This window comes from Tachyglossus aculeatus, chromosome 16, assembly GCF_015852505.1.
Source record: "Tachyglossus aculeatus isolate mTacAcu1 chromosome 16, mTacAcu1.pri, whole genome shotgun sequence".
Classification (NCBI taxonomy): domain Eukaryota; kingdom Metazoa; phylum Chordata; class Mammalia; order Monotremata; family Tachyglossidae; genus Tachyglossus; species Tachyglossus aculeatus.
In genome coordinates this window covers 29,136,515-29,162,193 of record NC_052081.1, presented here as the reverse complement: position 1 = coordinate 29,162,193, position 25,679 = coordinate 29,136,515, and the positions used below count along the sequence as shown (strand labels likewise).

Genomic DNA, 25,679 nt, shown 5'->3' with positions numbered 1-25,679 from the left:
GGGAAGAACTGTTTATAGCCCAGTAATGGAGAAATAAAATTGCTCGTATGCTTCTATGGCAAACTTTAACAGTCAATATCCCTTTTCATTAAGGAACTCCAACAAATATTTAAAGCATCTTTCCTCAGGAAAACAAATACTTCAGAAATTTCCCTTCGGGGCTTGGGGCACCGTGGAATATCATTAGTGGTTCTCGTAACACTGGTTGAAAGCTCTGCACTAGATAATCTCTGTTTTGCTTTCCTAACCTTTCATTCCAATGACCTGTTATGTAAGTGGTAGGTGAATTAAGTGATGAGCCTGCTGTTCTAATTTTGTTACTAAAATATTTTGATTACAGTTGTCTTTTTATGTAATTGCATTTTGAAGCTCCATAATGCTGGACAAACATAAAAATAGAAAAAACTATAAATAAAAATGAAAAGGTACTTTTGACTAAATGCTTACATTATCCAGTTGCTCACTTTTGCAGAATTTCTCTACTTTACATGAAGTTTTGGTACTTTGCACATGAAATGGGTTCAGGACACAGGAGAGGTATTAAATTCTCATGTGAGGGATCAAAGGAATTATGCTGTGCTAAAATAAAGGATTTGGTGAGAGTGCCACCCAGAGGTTTAGTGCATGCTAATGGCAAAAAAAAACAAAACCCAACCTGGACATTGGCTTAAAAATCAATTTAGCATAACCCACCCTTTAAGAAAATGAAATGCCTTCGAATGCTTAAAAAGCCCTCCCTGGATAGAAACTCGGGGTAATCAAATCACGCACTATATTAAGGATCCAGGATTCCAGCAGTTGTGATCTCTTACCCCTTACAACAAGGCAATGCACTGTACTCAGCCCTGGGAGCAAAAAATAGAAGCCTGCACACAGTAGATGCTCTGTATTGCACTCTACGGCTGCCAGACAATCACATAAATGCTACTTCTGCTGCTGGGGAAGTGGGTAAGTCAACTTCCCCAGGCTCCTCGACTTTTTGTAGATTTTTCGGCAATGGTAAACCACTCCCATATTTTTACCAAGAAAACTCTGCGGATACGCTACCAGAACGACTGCAGATGGAAGTGGGGCATTCTGGGAGAGCTGTGTCTATGGCGTCGCTATGGGTTGGACACGACTCGACAGCCTAAGGCAACAAAAACTTCCTCTACTTATTTGAAGAAGGCTTGAGGCAGAGAATGTGTGTCATGTTTCGGCTATAGGCTTCCAAACATTAGTCCTGCACTTCCCACTCAGTGGACACCACTGAGTGAGGGACTGATTGACGGGCCAAGTGACGGGCCACCTCGGCCCAGGAGATGATGCCAGAAAGCCTCCCCTTCGCCCCAGTCTAGGGCAACAATGTTTCCCGTGAGGCAACTTAGCTCTGGCTGGAGCCCCTTGTGTGCAGGATAGAAGAAAACAGGGACAATGACCTGGGAAAAGGAAAATGCCACACCAATGCTGTTGCTGCGGACTTCTCTGATCCTCATCAACCCCCTGCCTCCAAGGGGCTTATGGTCTAGACAGGGGAGACAGATACTAAAATAAATTATACATAGGAGGCAATAGCATAGCATAGCATAGCATATGCAAATATCTGCATAGAGGAGCTGGGGGCTGGGGAGAGCCCTCCTATTCTGCCTCCCTTCTCTGTCACCTAATCTGTACCCAGTAAGCACTTGATAATCACCAATCAATCAATCATATTTATTGAGTGCTTACTGTGTGCAGAGCACAGTAGTAAATGCTTGGGAGAGTACAAAAGAACACCTTTGATAGACTTATGTACATATCCTTATCTGTAATTTATTTTAATGTCTGTCTCCCCCCTAAACTGTAAAATCCATAAACTGTAAACTCCCTGTGGGCAGGGATCCTGTCTACCAACTCTACTGTATTGTACTCCCCCTGGCACTTAACTCAGTGCTCTGCACATAGTAAGCATTCAATAAATACCATTGATTGATTGAGAATACTCAAGTGGTAGGTGGTATGGAAGTGCTGAAGTGGCAGATGGGGGGATGTAAGGTCAGGAGATGAGGAATTAGTCAGGGAAGGCATCCTAGAGGTGGTGTCATTTCAGAAACTTCCCTCCCCCTCTGCGTACAATACCTTCCTCCTGGCCTTTAAGATGTGCTGTTTCTGGTGGAGTCAGGGCATAAGTAGGGTAAGGGGGCTGTACAGACTATAAGGGAAGTTGTGAGATGAAAAGGTTCAGAACCATCACCTTAACCATGGCTCAAAAAATCAGACCCAATAAGTGTGAGCTTCCTTTACATGCTAACTCTACTTTGAATGAATAGTTGGTTTTTGTTTTTTTTTGTAGTGGACTGTATCATTGGAAAGGGTTTAAAATGACACTGAATCGGAATTTTCCTAAAATAGGACTGCTTAGGGTATTTTGCAGTCTTTGGCACAGCCTGGTGGGGTGAGAGGGTTAGGAGGAGAGGGAGAGGCCTTTCTCTCACTTGGGTACCGATTTTAGCACATTTTCAGCACTACAAGGGAGTGGTAATGAAGCAGAAAACAGATTTCCTTCCCTGCCTTCCCTTAATCTCTTCTCTCAATAGCCACATCTCCCACCTGGAACTCTTTAGCCCACTGTCACCCATCTGGGTTCCTAATTTCTCTGTGGCATGTCCCACAACAGACCCAGATTTTTCAGAATGCCAAAGAAACAGGAATACTTGAAAGGCTGTGGAGACCTCTCAAAGCCATGCTTATTCCATTTGCAATATGCACTCCAAAGACTCCTGTTTTTCCTGTGTTCAAGTCTCCACAGAGGAAAAGAATCAATAGCCCAGTGTACTGTACAATTAAAAGGCTTTTTCCCCTTCCCTGAGATGTATGAATTATACAAGTCAAAGAGGCACATAAAACTTCTCAGACATGGTAATCATATGTATGTAAATGGCAAACTCTAACCTAGTGTGTAACAACTTTACTGCTGATTTCCTGGCTTCCCGCATGCTGGGCAAAGAGAACTACTGCAAGAAATTGAGCTAATGGATCTTGTTACTCATAAGCAAAACTGCAGGGCCAGAATTGAAATGAGGTCTTTGGCCAGGATACAGCCAATTATGGCCCGTGTCACTTGACTGCCAGTTAAAGAAGCAGGCAGGATGCCAGAGCTTCCCAGTTCTATTTCTGGCTTGGCCAATGATTGGGCCATGCATTCCATTCAGTGCCTCCTCATGCCCCATTACATGGGTGGGGGAGAGAGCAGGGGTGCCATTGTAGAGGAGATTCTAGGTAGCTTCATCTACTCTAGAATTCAGACGGTGGCCTCCAGCTCCTTGAGTTGGGTGTACAGCTGCAGCTAGCTGTAATGCTGTTTACCCAATAGCTACTGAGGACAACATACACTGTACTATGCAGCTGGAAAAGTGCCCCAGAAAACCTGGCCCTCTCTGTTGGATGGCGGCAGCTCAGCCTCCGATTTGGCCCCCTACCCAGTGGCAGTGGCAGGCCTAATCTCCACTTCCTCAGGTGAGGGCCTTTTCCCCTTCGCCTGCCTCCAATCAAGGATGGCAGAGAACCCAGCCCTCTCAGCCTTGGGCAGAGCATGGGCAATCTCATCATGGTCCTGACCTCCTCTTCCTCTTCCTCCTCCCAGCCAAAGAATGGGTTAGGGTTGCCTCTGTAAGCCACAGATGGCACCCAGGGTTAGCGATAGATTGGCTTGGGCCCCCCCATCTCACCCAAGGTAAGCCCACCTCCGTCCATCTCTGTCTTTGCCTCATTCCCCTTTCATCTCTGGGTCCATCTTGCCACTCGCTCATCTTTTTATCTTTCATTCAGACTTAACAAATACCATAATTATTATTCATTCACTCGATCTTATTTATTGAGGGTTTACTGTTTGCCGAGCACTGTACTAAGTAATTGGGAGAGCACAATATAACAATAAACAGACACATTCCCTTGCCCACAATGATCTTACAATCTAGAGGGGGAGACAGACATTAATATATAAATAATATAAATATATTTATATTTATAAATATAAATGTTACAGATGTGTATGTAAGTGTGGGTCTGGGCGGGGGGGGTGAACAAAGGGAGCAAGTCAGGGTGACCCAGAAGGGAGTGGGAGAAGAGGGAAGGAGGACTTAGTCAGGGAAGGCCTCTTGGAGGAGTTGTGCCTCCAGTAAGACTTTAAACCTGGGGGAGACTAATTGTCTGATTTGAGAAGGGAGGGCGTTCCAGGCCAGAGGTGATATCTCTCATGTCATCCATCAATTGGGCTCTGGCTTTGGGTGCATCTCTGGATCCATCTCTTGCTGTTCCTTTAGGGCTCTCTGGCTGTGTGAGCTCTGGCTTTTGCCTGGGTCTCCGGATCTGATAACATCCCTGGTGGGTCTCTCCCTTGGTCTGTTTTTACTTCATCTGTTATAGAGCATCAGTCACATCATTTGTTCTGAGCATCAAGTGTTACTGTCTTACCTGCTCATATTATTCTACCCCGATTTTAGTGGAGTGCTTGGCATTGTAACAAATACAATTATTATTACAATCCCATTGCTGGAATAAGAAGGGGGTGAATTCTGTGGAAAGGCTCCAAATTGTTTTTTCATGTCAACTGCTAGTTTTAAAAGTTCCTACAGGATATTTATTACTCTATTTATTTTACTTGTACATATTTATTCTATTTATTTTATTTCGTTAATATGTCTTGGTTTGTTGTCCGTCTCCCCCTTCTGGACTGTGAGCCTGCTGTTGGGTAGGGACTGTCTCTCTATGTTGCCAACTTGGACTTCCCAAGCACTTAGTACAGTGCTCTGCACACAGTAAGCGCTCAATAAAAACGATTGAATGAATGAATGATAGTATACGAAGTACATGCAGATAGTACATTCCCCCTTCTAGACTGTGAGCCCATTGTTGGGTAGGGACCGTCTCTTTATGTTTCTGACTTGTACTTCCCAAGTGCTTAGTACAGTGCTCTGCACACAGTAAGCGCTCAATAAATACAACTGAATGAATAGAGAAGCAGCACAGCCTAGTGGAGAAAATGTGGGCCCAGAAGTCAGTTTCTACATCCTAATCCTAACTCTGCCACTTGCCCACTGTGTGATCTTGGGCAAGCCTGTGAGCTCATTGTGGGCTCATGTCTGTTTGTTGTTGTACTTTCCCAAGCACTTAGTACAGTGCTTTGTACACAGTCAACTCTCAATATATACGAATGAACTTAGCTTTTCTGTGCCTCAGTTCCCTCCTATGCAAAAATGGGAATTCAATATCTGTTATCCCTCCTAACTTAGACTGCAAACCTCATGTGGGATCTGATTATCTTGTATCTACCTCAGTGCTTAGTACAGTGCTTGACACATAGTAAGTACTACCTGGGCTTTGGAGTCAGAGGTCATGGGTTCAAATCCCACTCTGACATTTGTCAGCTGTGTGACTCTGGGCAAGTCACTTAACTTCTCTGTGCCTCAGTTACCTCATCTGTAAAATGGGGATGAAGACTGTAAGCCCCCCGTGGGACAACCTGATCACCTTGTAACCTCCCTAGCACTTAGAACATAGTAAGTGCTTAATAAATCCCATCATCATTATTATTATTATTATTAACATATACCATTATTACTCTTATTAAGTATTGGCTAAAATTCCTTCTTTTTATCTTAATCCTGTTATGTTTCAATCATGTGCTAATGTTTTACAATACCATGGAGCTCACTGGGTACTCCTTGCGAAGTTAACACTTTCTCTTATTAATCCTTCAAGAACTGTAGTAGAGTTCTCCTTTGGTTGGAAGAGGACCCTGCTGTCAGTGAGACTGTATCCATGAGTGCTGATGTGTGTAGGTGTAGTGGCTAGAGCCCAGGCCTGCGAGTCAGAAAGTCATGGGTTCTAATCCCGGCTCTGCTTATTGTCTGCTGTGTGACCTTGGGCAAGTCACTTCACTTCTCTGGGCCTCAGTTCCCTCATCTGTAAAATGGGGATTGAGACTGTGAGCCCCATGTGGGACGAGATTCTGTGTCCAACCTGATTTGCTTGTATCCACCCAGTGCATAGTACATTCATTCATTCAATCGTATTTATTGAATGCTTACTGTGTGCAGAGCACTGTACTAAGCGCTTGGGAAGTTCAAGTTGGCAACATATAGAGACGGTCCCTACCCAACAGTGGGCTCGCAGTCTAGAAGGGGGAGACAGAGAACAAAACAAAACATATTAACAAAATAAAATAAATAGAATAAACATGTACAAATAAAATAAAAAATAGAGTAATATATACGTACAAACATATATGCATATATACAGGTGCCATGGCGAGGGGAAGGAGGTAAGGCGAGGGGGAGAGGAAGGAGGGGGCTCGGTCTGGGAAGGCCTCCTGGAGGAGGTGAGCTCTCAGTAGGGCCTTGAAGGGAGGAAGAGAACTAGCTTGGCGGATGTGCGGAGGGAGGGCATTCCAGGCCAGGGGGAGGACGTGGACCGGGGGTCGACGGCGGCACAGGCGAGAATGAGGCACGGTGAGGAGATTGCCCTCACCATGAGGAGAGTACAGTGCCCAGCATATAGTAAGCTCTTAAATACTGTCATCATTATTATTATTATTATTATTATTATTATTATATGCACAATGTTTCTGGCTCTAGCAGGACATTTACTCGAGTTGCTTTGGTAGTAGTGGGTGGTTTGCACTGAGTCATCCACACTCTCTCATCCAGTCCCTTTGTACCCAAATACAAGCATTGGAAGACTGCTGCTCTTAGACCACGGTATCTTGGAGACCTTATGAGCAGCAGACACCGTTGGCCCCTCACCGTTTATTAAACAAGCCATCACAGAGCCGACCAGCTGTTGTACTGTACTCTCCCGACCACTTCGTACAGTCCTCTGCACACCGCAAGCACTCAATAAATACCAGTGTTTGATATACAGAGAGGCTTAGTAATGGTTGGAGGAAAGGCCTTGTCCACTTTCTTACGAAAGCCAGAAAAGAAACAAAAGGAAAGACAGAAAAAGAAACCCAAACCATAGAACAGTAACAACAGCAAGAAAATCCATAGTCACTTTCTGCACATCTAGACAGGATCAAGAAGGTTTAGAGAATACCAGATCAGGGTTATAGGTTTGCCGGTAAGGAGAATTGTTTCAGGGGGCAGCAGGGCATCACCAGCCAGTCATTCCTACCTCTGGGCAGATTTGAAAGGATGTCCCGACCACGGTAGTTATCATCAAACACTACAGTCAAGATTTTGATCCGTGCCTATTTATTCTCTGCGTCGAGAAATACATGGTATTAGTTCCAGAGAAGCGTGGCCGAGATGTTTAAGGTTGTAATAACAGTAATGATGATGATAATGATAATAAAAGGGGCTAAGGACTTACTACGCGCCAAGCCTCGGGCTAGACACAATCCAATCGGACTTGACACAGCTGGGATGTAAAGTCTGAGGGTCAGGGAGAGCCCCATTTTCCAGGTGAAGAGGCCAGAGAAGTGACAAATGGCTAGCCCGAGATCAAAGAAACCGAGAAGCACCGTGGCTCGGTGGAAAGAGAGCGGGCTTTGGGGTCAGAGGTCATGGGTTCAAATCCTGGCTCTGCCACTTGTCAGCTCTTTGACTTTGGGCAAGTCACTTAGCTTCTCTGTGCCTCAGTCCCCCTCATCTGTAAAATGTGAGCCTCCCATGGAACGACCTGATCAGCTTGTAACCTCCCCAGCCCTTACAGCAGTGCTTTGCACATAGTAAGCGCTTAATAAATGCCATTATTATTAAAGAGTGGTCCCAGTGACAGATCCCTGATTCACATTCATTCATTCAGTCGTATTTATCGAGCGCTTACTGTGTGCAGGGCACTGTACTAAACACTTGGGAAGTACAAATCGGCAACATGGACGGTCCCTACCCAACAACCGTCTAGAAGGGGGAGACGGACAACGAAACGAGAGAAGCAGCGCGGCTCGGTGGAAAAGAGCCCGGGCTTTGGAGTCAGAGGTCAGGGGTTCAAATCCCGGCTCTGCCGATTGTCAGCTGTGTGACTTTGGGCAAGTCACTTAACTTCTCTGTGCCTCAGTCACCTCATCTGCAAACTGGGGATTAAGACTGTGAGCCCTCCGAGGGGCAACCTGATCACCTTGGAACCTCCCCAGCGCTTAGAACAGTGCTTTGCACATAGTAAGCGCTTAATAAATGCCATTAAAAAAAAAGAAGCAAGTAGGTGTCAATACCATCAGAATAAATAGAATTGCGGCTATATACACATCGTTAATAAAACAGTGATAAATATGTACAAATAGTCCACTGTTGGGTAGGGACTGTCTCTATACGTTGCCAATTTGTACTTCCCAAGCGCTTAGTACGGTGCTCTGCACATAGTAAGCGCTCAATAAATACGATTGATGACGCCTGTCCCGCCATCGACCCCCAGCCCACGTCATCCCCCGGGCCTGGAATGCCCTCCCTCTGCCCATCCGCCAAGCTAGCTTTCTTCCTCCCTTCAAGGCCCTGCTGAGAGCTCACCTCCTCCGGGAGGCCTTCCCAGACTGAGCCCCTTCCTTCCTCTCCCCCTCGTCCCCCTCCCTTCCTCTCCCCCTCGTCCCCCTCTCCATCCCCCCCTTCCCTTCCCCACAGCACCTGTATGTATGTATATATGGTTGTACATATTTATTACTCTATTTATTTATTTATTTATTTTACTTGTACATATCTATCCTATTTATTTTATTTGGTTGGTTATGTTCGGTTTTGTTTTCTGTCTCCCCCTTTTAGACTGTGAGCCCACTGTTGGGTAGGGACTGTCTCTACGTGTTGCCAATTTGTACTTCCCAAGCGCTTAGTACAGTGCTCTGCACATAGTAAGCGCTCAATAAATACGATTGATGATGATGATGAGGGGAAAAGGGGTGGGGCAGAGGGAGGGAGGAGGAAGAGAGGAAAAGGTGGGGGGGGGGTTCTTTCGCAGTTCCGGGTTCTTTCCACTAGGCCACGCAGGCGGGGCTCCGGGGGAACAAAAGCTTACGTTTCGTGTGCGCTCACGCGCACCTCCACACACACAAACACACACGCACACACAAAAGCACACAAAACACACACACAGAGTGGGCGCCATTGTGTGCGGCCCTCGGGCCCTTCCGTCAGCCTCCCGCGGCGGCGAGGGCAGCGCCCCCTGCAGGCTGCGGGCGGAAGGGGGACGGCTCGGCTCGGCTCGGCTCGGCTCGGCGGTGTCAGTGCCACGGTGTCCGCGGCGCCGCCGCCCGGGCCCGGTCTCTGCGGCTGGTCCGGCCCCGGCCTTCAGCCTGGAGCGGGCGCGGCGGGCGGCGCCTCCTCCTCCGGAGCCGCCGCCGCCTCCTCCACCTCCTCCTCCTCCTCCGCGGCGGCGGCGGATCGAAGAGCTGTCCCGGTCGTCGCGGGCGAGGCTGCTGCAGTCCCGGGATAAGATGTTCTCCAAGTTCACGTCCATCCTGCAGCACGCCGTGGAGGCGGTAAGGCCTACGGCAGCCCGGGTCTCCCCCAGTAACCAGGCCGGTCCCCAGGTTTTAGAACAGTGCTTGGCACATAAGAAGTGCTTAACAAATAGCATCAGCATCATCCCGGCTGGGGGTGGGCAGCTTTCTTCCAGGGGCCACCCTTAGTTGGAGCAAATCACCGAACGAGGCCTAGTCGACAATCCCACCGCTACACTGACAGCTGGACAAAAATGGGACTTTTGCCTGGGAAATCAAACTGGCTTGGATTTAAATACTCTTCTTTACCAGTTCTTCCAAAGACCCCCTGTTTCCTTTTTTAGGCCTCAGGCTGTGTATTTGTATTATCTGTTGCTTGAAAGAAATGGTCTTGCGCTAAAAGCCATCACCAGGCCAGGCCGCCCAGGCCTCCGAGCCCCTCGCCCCACCTCCCCCAGGGTGGCAGGCAAGCCTTCTGGGCTGGGAGCCCGTTGGTGCCTCTATGTTGCCCATTTGTACTTCCCAGCCGCTTCATCCAGTGCCCTGCGCCAGGAAGCGCTCGATAAATAATAATGATGGTATCTGTTAAGCGCTGACTATGTGCAAAGCACTGTTCTGAGCGCCGGGGAGGTTATAAGGTGATCAGGTTGTCCCACAGGGGGCTCACAATTTTGATCCCCATTTTACGGATGAGGGAACAGAGGCCCAGAGAAGTGAAGTGACGTGCCCAAAGTCACAAAGCTGACAGTTGGCGGAGCCGGGATTTGAACCCATGGCCTTTGACCCCAAAGCCCGGGCTCTTTCCACTGAGCCACGCTGCTCCTTAAAATACGATTGAATGAAAATGAATTTGGGGGGGACGGTGCAGAGGACTGGGGGCATCGGGATGGGGGGAGTCCATCACGGATATTATTTCCCAAGCATTTAGTACAGTGCTCTGCACACAGTAAGCGCTCAGTAAATACGATTGAATGAATGAATATTAGCTTGGGGGCGGGGGTTTCTAGACCGTTAACTGTCTTGCAAGAAAAACCTTCCATGGATGGCGAAGACAAAAACAACACTCAGCACCCACCTACTCACACATATACACACACATACATAACCCACCGCCCCCCAAAAAACACACACATCTTACACACCCACTCTGCCCCCCTCCCCCAATAACCAGGCCGGTCCCCAGCTTTTATAACAGTGCTTGGCACATAGTAAGTGCTTAACAAATATCATCGCATCCTGGCTGGGGGTGGGCAGCTTTCTTCCAGGGGCCACCCTTAGTTGGAGAAAATCACTGAGCGAGGCCTAGTCGACAACCCCACTGTTATGCTGACAGCTGGACAAAAATGGGACTTTTCCCTGGGAAATAAAACTGGCTTGGATTTAAATACTCTTCTCTACCAGTTCTTCCAAAGACCCTCTGTTTCCTTTTTTAGGCCTCAGGCTGTGTATTTGTATTGTCTGTTACTTGAAAGAAATGATTTTGCACTAAAAGTCATCGCCTAGTTATTCATAAAAAAAAATGAGACTGAGTTAGGGCCGCATAGGGCTTACCGGTTGTAACTATTCAGCGGAAATGATCCAGAATGGAAATATTTTAAAACTGTACTCCTTTACAAATTTTTTTAAAAAAATAACATTCCCTGTTTATATGCTATTTTTAGGGATGCTCTTTAAATCTCTACATTTTTATAATACATGGCTTTTATTTCTGGTCTAGAATCAAAAAGAACAGGAATAGTATTTCAAAAATAAGACCTTAAATATACTTGGGTATTTTTCATGTTAATTTGGGGCTCACTGGAAGCCCTGGAAATTTTTTTTCCTACAACACAATGGTATGAAAATTGGAAAAAAGTGTATTCATGAATTTAGGATGTTGTTGCAGGTGAAGGAAGTGATTTGTTTCCAGTTTAAACCTTTGAAGTAACTCGATTTTGCTTTGTCTCTTTAACAGCATTAAGAGCACCTTTTATGATGGCCCAAGCTCATAGAACAAAGGATATTTAAAGTCCATCTCCTCTGTTTTAGACTATAGAGTATTATTTAGTCTTATGACCTCATTTCATAGTCGTTGGCAATCAACAGCATATTAGATTACCTCAAATCATTAATCTATCCAAGTTGATCATTTCAGCAGGATTGAAATCCTGGAATATTGGAAGACAGCCTGTCCCCTTAAAGCCCAGTAAAGGCAAGGCTGTCCTGAGGCCAGAGTTTTCATTGCACTCTTTTGTCCTCCTGTGACTGCAAATGTTGTTAGAATCCATCACATTATCTACCTCTCCAATTAATCTTCTCTTATGATACTGAATTCCTGACTTTGACGGGAAAAGCCTACCTAATCCAATATCAGTATAAAATTATGAAAATGTAAATCTTTCAGGCCTCAGTTGACACCACCACCATTCTCCTTGCCTCTCTAGCTAGAAACCTTTGCATTATTCCTTAGTTCTGTCTCGCTCTCTTTGATTCATTCATTCAATTGTATTTATTGAGCACTTACTGTGTGCAGAGCACTGTACTAAGCGCTTGGGAGGTACAAGTTGGCAACATATAGAGACGGTCCCTACCCAACAGCGGGCTCTGTCAATCCCCATAGTCAGCTGCAACCCCATAGCCCTTCTTGTTTTTACAGTGTCTCTCGGGTCCACCCCTTCTCTCTATCCAAACTGACCCCAGCCCAAACTAAGCACTTGTCATATCCCGGCTCGACTACTCCATCAGCCTCCTCGCTGAACCTCCCTGCATCCAGGCTTTTTCCTTTCCAAAACATACTTCATTGGATTGCCAGAATCATTTTTTCTGAACTGTTTTGCGCCTGCCTCCTCACCTCTCAGAATCCTCCATTAGTTGCCCATTCTTTTCTGTGTCAAGCAGACACTCCTGACCATTGGCTTTAAGGCTCTATCAGTTCTCTCCCACTTCTCATCCTTGCTCCTCCTCTCCCACTACACCCCCCAGCTCAGACACTTCATAGAAAAAGCAATCAACTTACTGTTTCTTGACTCTTTTGCCGTTAACCTCTTGTCTACGCCCTCCTTTCTGCCTGGAACTCCCACCTCCTTTGCATTGAGCAGACCACTGCTCTCCCCATCTTCCAGGGCCTTCTGAAATCACATCTCCTCCAAGAGGCCTTCCCAGATTCATTTCTCATCACCCATCCTATTCTACCCCACAACCCCTACATCAGCACATCCACTTATAAGTAATTGGGTACTCACCCAGCAACCTCTCATCACCTTTATTTACAGCTTTAAACTCTTGCTTTCACCTTTCCTGTGATTTATTTTAAAGTAGCTGACTTCCCTGCTAGACTGTAAACTCTTTGCGGGTAGGGATTGTGTCTACTAACTTTTCCATTCTCTTCCAAGTCCTGAGAGTACGATTTTCTACCCAGAGAAAGCATTCAGTTCATGCTATTGATTGATGCCTGCCATGTGATTTATTGGAATCTATCAACATCATTTTCTTTTTAGCAGAAAGCCTAAATTTTCCCTTTACATTTTTTGTCTTGGATATGTTTTATATAATAGTAGATTTATCTTTAGGGTTTTCATAAGAAAGGTATTGGAAGAACTTCCTTCACTGCTCCAATTTGGTGATGACCTATTCTTTTTTAACTCCTTTAATCATTTTTTCCAAGTGAATCTCCTAATTGCCCAGATCATATCCATTGCTTTTCTCTGCCTCCATCTGATTTGTGTGCCTCCTTTTATCTAGAAAATCATGAAATGTTCTAATACAACCAGCACTCAGTATTCCAGTTTCAACTCTACAGGATTAAATGAACAAGCCGCCTTCTCTTTATCCTAATCGATCCGATTTGTTAATGCGTGCCGTATATGCAGGGACACAAAATAGCACCTGTTTGTTAGGTTCCGTTAGTACTGTGAAATCACTATGAAGTCTCTCAATGAGATTTTCCATTTTTCTCTCATTCATTTCCAATTTTGTTTTCCTTCTGAATCTTTAGGGTTGCCAAGAAGTTTGGATGCACTAAAAACAATGGCTTTATAATGGGCTCTTATTTTGTGTAGTCACAGCTGTTTACACTATCTACAGAGGGAAGAAGAACTATCATTCTGATGTTCGAGGGATTATTTACAGAAATGTATCACTAAGAGCTTAGATTTGGGGGGAGCAATTCACAACTAGCAGAAAAAATAGAATATTGGGTTACTGGATTCACTTCAAAGCTGACAGTCTTTTAACAGCCAGAATTAATTATCGGCACTTACAAAATTTGACTATAATAGGAAGGGATTTGTTTACCTATAGCGAGAAACATCCCAGTGCTACATAGCATGCAACTGAGATCAGAGTCGGTCACTTTAGAACCAATTTTCAAGTATGTCAGTTTACCACACCCTACAGAGGGGGAATAAAATGACCTCATTTGCCTAAAACTCAAAGCTTCCACTCACTCAGATCTCAGGTCAGCTCTAAAAGAGGAAACTTCATAATTATCGGCATAAACTACTAACCTTTCACGAGAAATTTCTCCCCACATAGAACCAAAAAGTTCAAATCAGAGGAGATAGAGGTGTTAGCCTGATGGCGGAAAGCCTGTACTTGCAATGTTTGCTTTTTACTATGTTTTTCCAACTTCTCTCCAGTTCAGTTTTGCTCATTAGAGATAGGAATTCATAGTCTGAATAGTAGGCAAAAGTATTATTATTTTAGAGAAATTATTGTTGCTTATGGTTGGGCACGGCCTTAGGAGTCAGAGGGCGTGGGTTCTAATCCCACCTCTGCCACTTGTCTGCTGTGTGACCTTGGGCAAGCCACTTCACTTCCTTGGGCCTCAGTTCCCTCACCTGGGAAATGGGGATTTAAGACTGTGAGCCCCATATGAGACAACCTGATTAGCTTGTATCTACCCCAGCACTTAAAACAGTGCTTGGAACATAGTAAGCACTTAAAAAATGCCATCATTATTATTATCATAATACGTGTTAGGACATTTGCTTCATGTAAAACAAATTTTACAGTCTGAATCCAATAACTGATCACATCAGTTTTTTTTCTGTATTTTTCATGTAACCATACACTTGGAAAAAGATGTCTTGGATTTAGGGATGGGATATAGAAATTTTGCTTTAAAGAATATATCTTGTTCAGATTTAACAGTAAAATGGGTCTTAAATTCTTAGCTATTTGGAAATTTCAGTTGACAGATCAAAATCTAGAAGGTACTTCAGGTAATGTGAAAATCAGTTTCCTGTGCGTTCATCCTGGCATTCTTTCCAGACTTTTAATGCATTCTCTCTGAAGAATTAAAGTATCAACATTTTTGAAGGGATGTTACTTCATCCAAAGGTGTATTACATTTTGCCCGTATTATGGTAATAACCAAACCGACCTCACTGCTTGTGAGAAGAAGCTTCAGTGAATTTAGAAGGATGTGGATATCCCACCTAGATTGTAATCTCCTTGTGGGTAGGGAAAATTTTCACCAAGTCTGTTATAGTGTAGTCTCCCAAGTGCTTAGTACAGTGTTCTGCACACAGTAAGCGTTCAATAAATAAGATTGATTGATTGATATCCTGGGACTCTTTTTAAATCTAAGGGACTACAGGCTAAAAAGAAATGAAATGATGGATCAGTAAGAATCTTAATAAGAGTTTTCATTCTCCATTTCCCCCAGGATTTAGAAGCAGACTGAATATAGGAGGTTAGTGACAGGTATCAAAGATGACAGGTGAAGTTAAGTGTTGTACTCAGGGTCACGCAGCAGGAAAGTGGCAGAGCCAGGACTAGAATCTGGGTCTCCTGACTCCCAGCCTGGGTTATGGTCACTTGGCCATGCTGCCACCCAGTAAATACTCTGAAAAAACAAAGAGTGAATGGCCTACCAAAACTATCAAAGCTAAACTCCTATTCTGGATTGAAACGTGTGAAACAGGGTGCCAGTTTTTCATTTTGAGTGGGGGGCAAAAAGATATTGGGACTTTGGGGGACAGAAGGAAGCCAAACAGAATGGAGTTTGGGAGCGGTAGGCAGGTCCGCTCAAAAATGATCTGATCTTTTCCGAGACCTTGCACCAACTAACTACCCAAGGAGACTAGTCCAGAAACAATGGGGAAGACGAGAGTGGCTTTGCCCCAGCAGCTAAAAGCCAAAGGCGGCAGTGGACCCCTCAAGACTTGAAACTCATTACGGTCAGGGGACATTGTCTACCGACTCTCTTGTACTGTCCCAAGAGCTCAGTTCAGCGCTCTGCTCACAGTAAGTGCTCAATAAGTACAACTGATTGCTTGATAGATTGATTGAACCTTGTCCCTCCACGGGGTTGGTGATAGATTGAGCCCTAACAGTTACCAGTACTATTCTGAACTTACTTTATCCATCAGTGGTAGTTATTGAGTACTTAGCATATGCAAAGCATTGTACTAAGTGTCTGGGAGAGTACAATAGAACAGATGTACAATATTAAAGGTAACGGCCCAAAACTTAAAAAAAGGATACAAGAATGGATTTTTAGTGTATTATTGGTAGACTGGAATATATGAAGTCGCAGTGTCACTCTGCTTGCTTGTAGACTGAAAGCTGGCAAAGTGGTATTGTAGCTTTATAAATATCTAGATAATGTCAGTTGATCCTGGCAGTTTCACTACGGTTCTTGTTCAAAACATACTCAAGGTGCAAAGCATGAGAGGATCTAATTACCAAAATGTTACTACTATTTTTATAAAGTGTACAATTTACTTCTTAGAAATTCTAAAAATAAAACCAAGCAAAGTATTTTGTGCATTTCTCTTAAATTCATATATATTCATGCAATAGTAGTATGGAATAAAGGTTAATGAGCACAATCCATATCTTTTAAATGCTCATACTGCCGTAAAACATTTTAAAATTTAAAACATTTTAAAATGGCCATGTAAAATCTTAAATTGTGGCAGTATCCCCTTCACATTAAACATTTAATACTGTTTGTCAAATATAATTAAGATAAAGTGCTGTATTCAGTGCAGTGTGTAGATTTAAATGATATACAATTTAACTGTCGACAGTATTGAAAGTGGATAATGAACTTAATGTGATTATTTAGTTGCCTTCTCTGTGTTCTCCTGTATTGCTGATGTGGAACTAATTACAGCTTTTTGCTATTTGGCATTTCAAAGTCCTAGGTGCAAAGATCAATATTCTCAAGAATCAATCTACTGATATGACTCATTGAATGTAAATGTGGGTTTATTTGAAACTAAATTTTTAGAAGGGTGTAAGTGTAGACTTTGTGTGGACAGTAGCTTTAAAACATTGAAAAGATGATGTCCTTGATATTAATGAGCATTTAACGTTCACACTTGCAGTCTGATAAGCAAGAGTCCTATATATATATATATATATATATATATATATATATATATATATATATATATGTGTGTGTGTGTGTGTGTGTATATATAGACCACTCTTAATACTCCTCATCTCTTATGCCTGCAACCTTGGCACCATCCTTGACTCATCTCTACCCTTCAATCTGCATATTCAGTGAGTCACCAAATTCTGTCAGTTCTTACTTCCCAGCATTTCCAGAATCCATCCCTTCCTATGCTTCCAAACTGCCATCACTCTGGTCCCAAGAACTCATTGGATCTTGACTCAACTACTGCACTTCTTACAGACTCCCCCACAGCCAACTTCTTCTCTGTCCAGTCTGCCCAGATCATTCATCTAAAGATCATTTTGCCATGTCTCCCCACCCCTCAGAACCTTCCAATGGTTGCTTATTTCTCCCCACATTAGGGAGAAATTCCTGACCACTAGCTTTAAAGCACTCTATCATTTCTCTCCCTGCTATCTATCCTCACCCCTTTCCCTCTATAACCCAGCTCACATAATTAGTGCACTCCATTATCAACACTATAAAACAATTGTATTTATTGAGCACTTGCTGTATGCAGAGCACTGTTCTAAGCACTTGGGAGCGTACAGTATAACAGAGTTGGTAGATACGTTCCCTGCCCACACTGAGTTTCCAATCTAGAGGGATTGTATGCCTCTTTATCATCTCTCTCATCATCTAACTCTTGCTCAGGCCCTTTTTCCTGCTTGGAACCTCCTTCCCCTTCACATCCAGCAGATCAACTAATGGTATTTATTTATTTATTCGCATTTGCAGAGCCCTGTACTAAGCACTTGGGAAAGTACAATATAATAGAGTTGGTAGATCCAGTCCCTGCCCACAAAGAGTTTACAGTCTTGGGGAAGTCACTTCACTTCTCTGGGACTCAGTTACTTCATCTGTAAAATGGGGATCAAGACTCTGAGCCCTAAGTGGGACAGGGACTGTATCCAACCTGATTACCTTGTATCTACCTGAGTGCTTAAGTACAGTATCTGGCACATAATAAGTGCTTAACAAATTACATAAAAAAATTATATCGTAATCTCTCAAGCACTTACGTACATTTTAGTACAGTGAGAAGAAAAACCAAATGCTTCCTAAATAATAGTGGTATTTTTCTTTTTTTGTAGCTGGCACCTTCTCTTCCTTTGCAAGAAGACTTTGTATATCACTGGAAAGCAATTACCCACTACTACATAGAGACATCAGGTAAAATACAAGAATTTCTTTTTTGTTTGAAGTTAGCAGAGTAAAGCAAATAGGAAACGTCTAAAGGGAGTATTTGTGAAGTAATTATGTTAAAATCCCTTAAAAACATTGACTTTCCTTTCAAAATTCCTGATCTTTGTACTTGTCAATAACAGTCTGGGGTAAGAAATGTAAAAAGTATTTTTATATTCACCCTTTAGTATCAGGCCTGATTTCTGACTTTGTTCTGTTCAATTTGACAGAAATATGCCTTTTTCAAGCAGGCATCATTCTCCTAATTGGGTGGAAGGCTTATACTGGTGGTCTGTTTTCAGTTTGTTTATCTTTGTTTTTTTTGCAAAACACCAAATCACCATTTTGAATGTTTGTTCTGTACATTGATAATCTGGAAGCAAATGATGAGCCAAAAACAAAATAAGATTTGAATTTGAGTAAAGCTAAAGCTTCATGAGAAATAATTTATTAAAATATTTTTTCTGTAACATTTTATTATGCTAAAAAGATACGGTTATTTCTGGATTGATATTTTATAGTACATGTGCTGTAAATTCAGTAATTTGAGAATCTGTCACTGAAGTATTGTTAACTGAGAAGTTGAATCATATGTACAGATGCAGTTGCCTGCATAGCAGCTTAGTATGATCTTCACAATTGTAAATTGGTCATTTATTACTGCCAGAGGATCTCAGTAATTTTTGAGTGAGGTTATGCCTTTTGGCTCTTCTTACTGTAGAGAAAAGGGCAAAGATTTTAAGTAACCTGTGCACTCGGGAAGCCAGTGACAGGCTCATGAATAAAACATAGGTATTTTGACACTCAGCTTGTGCTCTAGCCTAGGTCAAACTATTTCTCACTTCTTCATCTGACAAAACAGCTATTTTTTTTTAAAAAAATGCAAGTCATGATTATTTAAGTCACTTTTCATTGTGATCGAAACTGACTTTGTTCTGCTCTTGCAGCTCCTCTGTGACCCTGATAGAGCAAAGGATTATAATGGCAGCAATTTTTGGAGTTCTGACTTTTTGCTTACCAGACATTCCAATTACAGCATTTCTAGGGCTAATGTATTGATTTTTTTCACCAATCAAAAATATTTTTTGGGAATTTAGTGGCCTCACATCTACAGTTCCTACAGATGTTTATGGATAATTTTGAGAATGGCACCCTCCTACAAATGCCCCTTGCGGCAACAAAAATAAACATTCTTCAGTCATCCCAATTTAAGAAATCACATCAGAACCTAGATATGGCAGTCTCAGTTAGGACTCTATCTTGGGTGCAAAGATAGTAATGATAACAACTGTGATATCTATTAATTGTTTTCAGTATAGTAAGCACTGGGGTAGATAGAAGGTTAAGAAGTCCACAGTCCTGCCCCTGTGCATTTCTCTATTAGGATCTGAGCTTCCTACGGTTACAAGTCTTCCCTTAGTACATTATCTTTGCCAGTAACATTTTGCTGTTTGTGAAGCCAACTTACCAGCATACTATTTTTGTCCCTGGGCTAAATTTCAATCGACTAAAGACAAGGTATGGAGGGCTAAAACTGCAGCAAGAAAAAGCTAACTGTTGGTTGACATTGCATCTTTTCAGAGTGATGCCTTTCCCATCACTGTAGACAATACCACTATACTCCCAATCTCACAACCGTAACCTTGGTATTACTCTATTTATTTTACTTGTACATATTGTATTTATTTTATTTTGTTAATATGTTTTGTTTTGTTCTCTGTCTCCCCCTTCTATACTGTGAGCCCACTGTTGGGTAGGGACCGTCTCTATGTGTTGCCAACTTGTACTTCCCAAGCACTTAGTACAGTGCTCTGCACACAGTAAGCACTCAATAAATACAATTGAATGAATGAATGGACATTGTTTTTCTTTCTTAATAGATGATAAAGCTCCTGTGACAGATACAAACATTCCTTCTCATCTTGAGCAAATGTTAGGTATCCTGGTTCAGGAAGAAAATGAACGGGAATCTGGAGAGACGGGGCCATGTATGGAATATTTACTTCATCACAAGATCCTGGAAACATTGTACACATTGGGGAAAGCTGATGTAAGTTCTTAATGCTATTTTTAGGTGGATTATAAAGTGTTTTTGGTCTTTAAAATGCTACGCGTGAAGAACTTGTAATGGAGTGCTCTAATAAAATGGAATAGTCACAGTTTTGAAGGGGAGAATTTAGGTTGGTCTTTCTCGCTTACTGCACTTCAGGATGTGAATAGTAGAGCCTAAAAAGGTGTAGAATCAGTCAAATTGTCAGAAGGTGGAGACTTTTTTTGTGACAGGATTAGTATTTATCAATCTTGAAAAAAGAAGGCTGAGGGGACATCTAATTGAATTTACAACAGGAAGAAAGGTGTGGCAAAAGCAAACACAGATTTGGTTTTCAAGTCACCCTTTGGGATTTCAAAGGAGTAGATAGTCAAGCCAAATGAAAAGGAAAGCTTTCCTAGAAGGGAGCTAAATATGGAAGTAGTTACCGCAGGAAGTTGTGCAAGCGGAAAAGTATCAGGATTTTCAAGACCAATTTGGATAAATTCCTGAACAAGAGGTCCAGAAAGAGTTCTTAGAAGATAAAAGTTAGTTGGTAGCTGAAGAAGCATTAGATACTAGGATGATAGATCCATTTTGGGTTATGAGAGGAAAAAGAGCGTCATTCATTACCAGTGAAATCAGTCGATCAATCGTATTAACTGCTTACTGTCTGTGGAGCAGTGTACTAAGTGCTTGGATGAGTACAATATAAGTGTAACAGAGGTGTAGACACATTCCTTGCCCACAATGAGCTTACAGTCTAGAGGAACGTTATCTCAAGGAGGGCTGTCGTCATACTGTTCTCCCAAGCATCCTCTATTGCCACTCTGTCAGACTTAGGATACTGAGCTGGCGGGGGGCGGGGAGAAGGGGATGGTGGCAGAGGAAGGGGCATTGATCTGACCCAGTTTAGCATTTCTTACTGTTTATGTTCTTATCATTTGGCTCTTGTCCTCCTGATAGATAAATGACTAAACAACATGAAATCACCCTTGAACCTTTTTTTCCTCTTGCTTAACAAGCTCTTAGTACCTAATTTAATTCTTTTTAGTAATTTTCTTATTTTTCTCTAGACCCTCATCCATTTCTCCTTATTATTTTGAAGTCTGATGATCCAATTTAGAGCAGAATATAGGGGAAGCCTTTCTTTTTTGGCTCTATGTCATACTTATGTTCATGCACCCCAAGATTAGATTTGCTTTTAAAAGCACTGCTTTGCTGACTCATAGCTTGTGATCATTTGTAACTTCCAGGTTTTTCAGCTGTTTTTGTGCCTACCCAGTTTTCTCCATCCTATCACTTTAATGTTTTGTACCCAATCATATTATCTTCCCATGGAATGCTATATTTTTTCAGGATCATTTTTCTTTCCCATAGCTCCACCAGATCTTATCTTTTATCAGTCAGTCAATCAATCAGTGGTATTTATTGAGCACTTACTAGGTGCAGAGCACTGTACTAATTCATTCATTCAATCGTATTTCAATATTCAGTTAAACACTCGGGAGAGTACAGTGCAGCTGAATTAGCAGGCACATTCACTGCCCTTAATGAGCTTACATATATTAGCAAGGATGCCTGGCCTCCACCCTGTCTCCACAGCCTTACACTCCTGCCCCTCTCATCTGACCGGGCATTGCCTCTCCCATTGATTCGTGCCCTGTTTCCTCTGCAGTCAGGAGATCAATCTCAGACTTGGGCTCAGCCTCTCTTCTCTCCTCCAACTCTCCTGATGACTCCAGGTTCTCAGATCCTGACGTCCTCTTTCCTGCTGCTCTTCTGCTTCCTTTCCTCTCCCCTTTCCCGAGCTCTCGCTACTCCTGCCTTTCCCCTTGCCTTGGTCCTGCCCTCCCAGCCAAGCATAGTAATTGTCCCTTGTCCAGGTGGGGATGACAGCTTTGAACGGACAGAAAAACACATGGAATTCCTAATGTAAATCATCCCCATTTTGTAATTAACTGTGCCTGGCCCACGTCCCTAGGATATAAAAGAAATTTAGTGTACTGGACCTTTCCTTCTTAGTCTTTTCATGTTAGGAGACCCCTTGAGTATACAGTGTTTGCTTTAGAGTAGCATTGGCTAATAGACTAGGATAAATGGAGACTAGGAGAAGATGTAGTTTCCTAGAAGAGGAAAGGAATGTCATTGTTAAGTGCTGAAGGGGGCCAATGTAAATTCTGAAAACAATTTGCCAATCTAATAGAAAGTATAGTTTTTAAAAGTTCAGATTTCTTTAGAACAGGCTTTTTAAAACCCTTCTTGTGAAAATTGATCTTTCAAACATGTCTAAAAAACATATTTTAATCATCTAACAAATGTAGTCAGAAGTAAAGGGTGAGTGATGTAATAAACTTGTTGTCTTTGGCAGGATTTTTTTGTTTACCACCAAATGTCTGAAACACAGTTTTAGTTATGTTACAGTGTTAGGACTTTTCGGGGTGCAAAAGTAAATTGGGTGAGTACAGTGATTCTTGGGACTTAAAAGTGTGTAGGACAGTGCTAGGTGACAACAAGGGCAATTGACTCTGCTCCTCTACTACCAACCTACTCTTTTGATCTACCTCAGTCTTGTCTATCCCGCTACTGACCCCCTACCCTTGGGCCTGGAACTCCAACTCCCTTCATATTCAGCAGGCCACCACTCTCCCCAACGTCAAAAGCCTCCTAAAATCACATCTCCTCCAAGAGGCCTTCCCAGACTAAGCCCTCACTTCCTCTACCTGCCCTCCTCTCTGCGTTGACTACGCACTTGACTGGGTTCTCCTTAAGCAGTTGGACACTCACCGCAGACCCACAGCACTTCTGTACATACCCTTATACTCCACTATTTCCCCTACCTGTAATTTATTTTAATGTTTGTCTCTCCCTATAGATTTTAAGTTTATTGCAGGCAGGGATCACATTTACCAACTCTTATTATACTTTACCTTCCCAGGTGCTTATTACAGTGTTCTGAACACAGTAAAAGCTCAGTAAATAGTGGGTTGGAATAGGAGATGAGTGAAATAAGGTAGGAGGGAGAGAGCTGATTGAGTGTCCTAAAGCTGAGGGTAAGGCATTTCTGTTTGATCCGGAGTGGATGGGCTAGCTACTGTGTGCATGTGAGCTCCTTAAAGCACTATTTAGGAGCACAATGTTGTAAACGGCTCTCCGGCACCACACAGCCTCAGACTTTCCATCAGTGGAGTTCCAGAGCCACCCAAGCCCTGGGGCAGCTGCCTTTTTCTCCATCACAACACTGAGGAGAAGCCCACCTGTTCAACAGGTTAGAAAGATGGCAGCGGTGGAGTATTCACATAGAACTCTTTGCTCAGTGACTATACAGTAAAGAACTCTTACATATTTGCTGTTACACCTATGCAGCCCTTTTTTACATGTTCCGATTGATATTAATTGCTGAACTTTCCCTGGGTGTCTGTCCTCCCTTCCCCTTCTAGATTGTGAACCCACTGTGGGCTGGACACTAGGTTTAAGTATAGTCCATGATGCTACCCAGTTTTTAGTTGGTGAACCCTTAAATAGTTATTATGACTATGCAATGTTATGATTCAAAACAAATGCCTCCATAAACCAAATTTTATGTCTTTCAGATTGCATTGTATTTTTATGATCCTCTGGAATTATTCATTTCATTATTTGTGTAGGTTGGCTCCAATAAACAACTTTAAATTTTAGGCCCAGTAAAATGTTACTTATTATCACAGTGCCCTTTGGTATCCAAAGAAATGGTGTGTGCACGTGTGAATGTATGTGACGTGAGAATGAGTGAGTACTACAGCACGGGTTTTCATTAATGTGAGGATTTGCAAGAATGCCACACACAAATGATGAAAGAACTATGTGCAACTGAGGAAGTAATACATATAGTTAGTCAAATCCATCTCACATTTCCTCTTACTTTGATAATTGAGTAAAAAAAAATGCTATTCATTTTTATTTTATTCTTACTTTTTCTTTTTTTCTTAACATGCCTAGTGTCCACCAGGAATGAAACAGCAAGTTTTGACTTTCTACACTAAACTTCTAGGAAGAATCAAGCAGCCACTTCTTCCCCACATTAATGTACACAGACCAGTGCAGGTACCTCGTTCACTTTTCTCAAAGCTACTTCTTTATTAGAACTGTAGAGGTGAAGGGGTCTGAAGAAGATCCCTGGATTTCCTTTAAAATAACACATAATTTAGAATGATCTGGCCAAGTGTAATTGCAGCATCTGCAATGCTGCTGTTCATAGAAGAAATTATTTTAAGGGTAAAGTTCAATGAAACCAATTGTCAAATTTTATAGTTAAAGTATTGGAAAAAGTCATGGTAAATGTTTTATTCTTTAGATGCCATATAGTGTACAGTTTACTTCTGATTAACCAGGGGATGTGCTTTTGAGTTGTGGACTAATCAATTGGTCAGTGGTATTTATTGAGCAGTAACTATTTGCAAAGCACTGTACTAAGTACTTGGGAAAGTACAATGCAACAGAATTAGCAGGCACATTCCCTGCCCATAAAGTTTACAGACTAGAGGGGATTAACCATGCATTTTCCAGGATGCAGTTTCGGTGAGCTGCCTGGACAGCTGATGCGGTGGCTTGCCTGAGCCTGAGGAGTCCTGCCTTCCTTTGACCACTGTCAGATTGAGTAGGGCTTGTGCAGCGAGCAAACAGAGTAGTCCTCTGCACACAGAAAGAGCTCAATAAAGACCATTGACTGATTGAGCAGTGACCAGCCTTGCTCAGTGCCATGGCTGCCTCAGCAAAGGTCAGATACCTCTCAACTCAGACATAACCCACCACCTCCGCCCAAATCTGGTGACGTGACACACCCGAGCTGAAAGACCACTCACCTTCACCCCAAGGGCATTTTTGATTATTCATGCTTTTCACTTCTCTGGTTTGCCTGAGCTAGAAATTAGGCTGGATAATCAAGGGTATTCCTTAATCTGTTTTTTCCTTTTTTTTCCCAGAATGTCTCATGTGTTAGAATGCCATGTATATTTCCTAAAATACAATATAAATAGAATTGGTCCTGTGTTACTGTAACTACCACTAAGGCCAGCCTTATTGAAAAGTAAGCAAACATGGATTTTTTTTTTTGACAGAAATTAATCAGGCTCTGTGGGGAAGTCCTTGCTACTCCAACTGAAAATGAAGAAATTCAGTTTCTCTGTATAGTATGTGCAAAGTTGAAGCAGGATCCCTACCTCGTCAATTTTTTTCTTGAGGTATGTTTACTGGATTTGAACCTTAAATATTGGTGAATATGTATTTAAAGGTTTCTCAGTAGTGGATTAAGTGACTAAGTTGAAGAAATTTCTTTTTTGGATTAATTGTGTATTGATCATTTTTCAGTCAGTGCTTACTGTCTGGTGCCCTACAAGAAAAAAATCTTAAAAGCTTGGCACTCTGTTGAGTTTATGAATTACTCTACAGGGTAACTATATTTAATTATAATCCTTAAATACCTCCTTTTTAAAACCATCTTATATGTGTTTAATTATGCAATGCCTTAAATAAATGAAGTATGTTTTTTAGCATTGAGATGAAAATATTCGTTTATCAAGTATTTTCACTAATTATTTTACAGTAAGGAAGTCACTTAAAGTGGGATCCTTTAATTAGGTACACTGAATGCATGTTTTATTTCACCTCAGTTGTTAGGTGGTTGAGGATCTTGTCCTGCACTCTTGTCAGAG

At 42.5% G+C, this 25,679-nt stretch overlaps 1 protein-coding gene across 2 annotated transcripts in view; it reads left to right on the top strand.

Annotated features, from left to right (window-relative positions):
* Nucleotides 1-9,231: 9,231 nt before the first annotated feature.
* Nucleotides 9,232-25,679, top strand: part of FAM160B1 (family with sequence similarity 160 member B1) — a 41,944-nt gene continuing 25,496 nt past the window's right edge. The window contains exons 1-5 of one of the 2 annotated variants that reach the window (XM_038757656.1): nucleotides 9,232-9,424; nucleotides 17,870-17,948; nucleotides 19,841-20,010; nucleotides 23,968-24,072; nucleotides 25,086-25,208. In XM_038757656.1, coding sequence (XP_038613584.1) covers nucleotides 9,380-9,424; nucleotides 17,870-17,948; nucleotides 19,841-20,010; nucleotides 23,968-24,072; nucleotides 25,086-25,208 — 522 coding nt within the window. In that variant the 5' untranslated portion in view covers nucleotides 9,232-9,379. Of the gene's footprint in view, nucleotides 9,425-15,594; nucleotides 15,614-17,869; nucleotides 17,949-19,840; nucleotides 20,011-23,967; nucleotides 24,073-25,085; nucleotides 25,209-25,679 lie in introns of those variants that run through there. The other variant, XM_038757657.1, reaches the window with a different exon arrangement.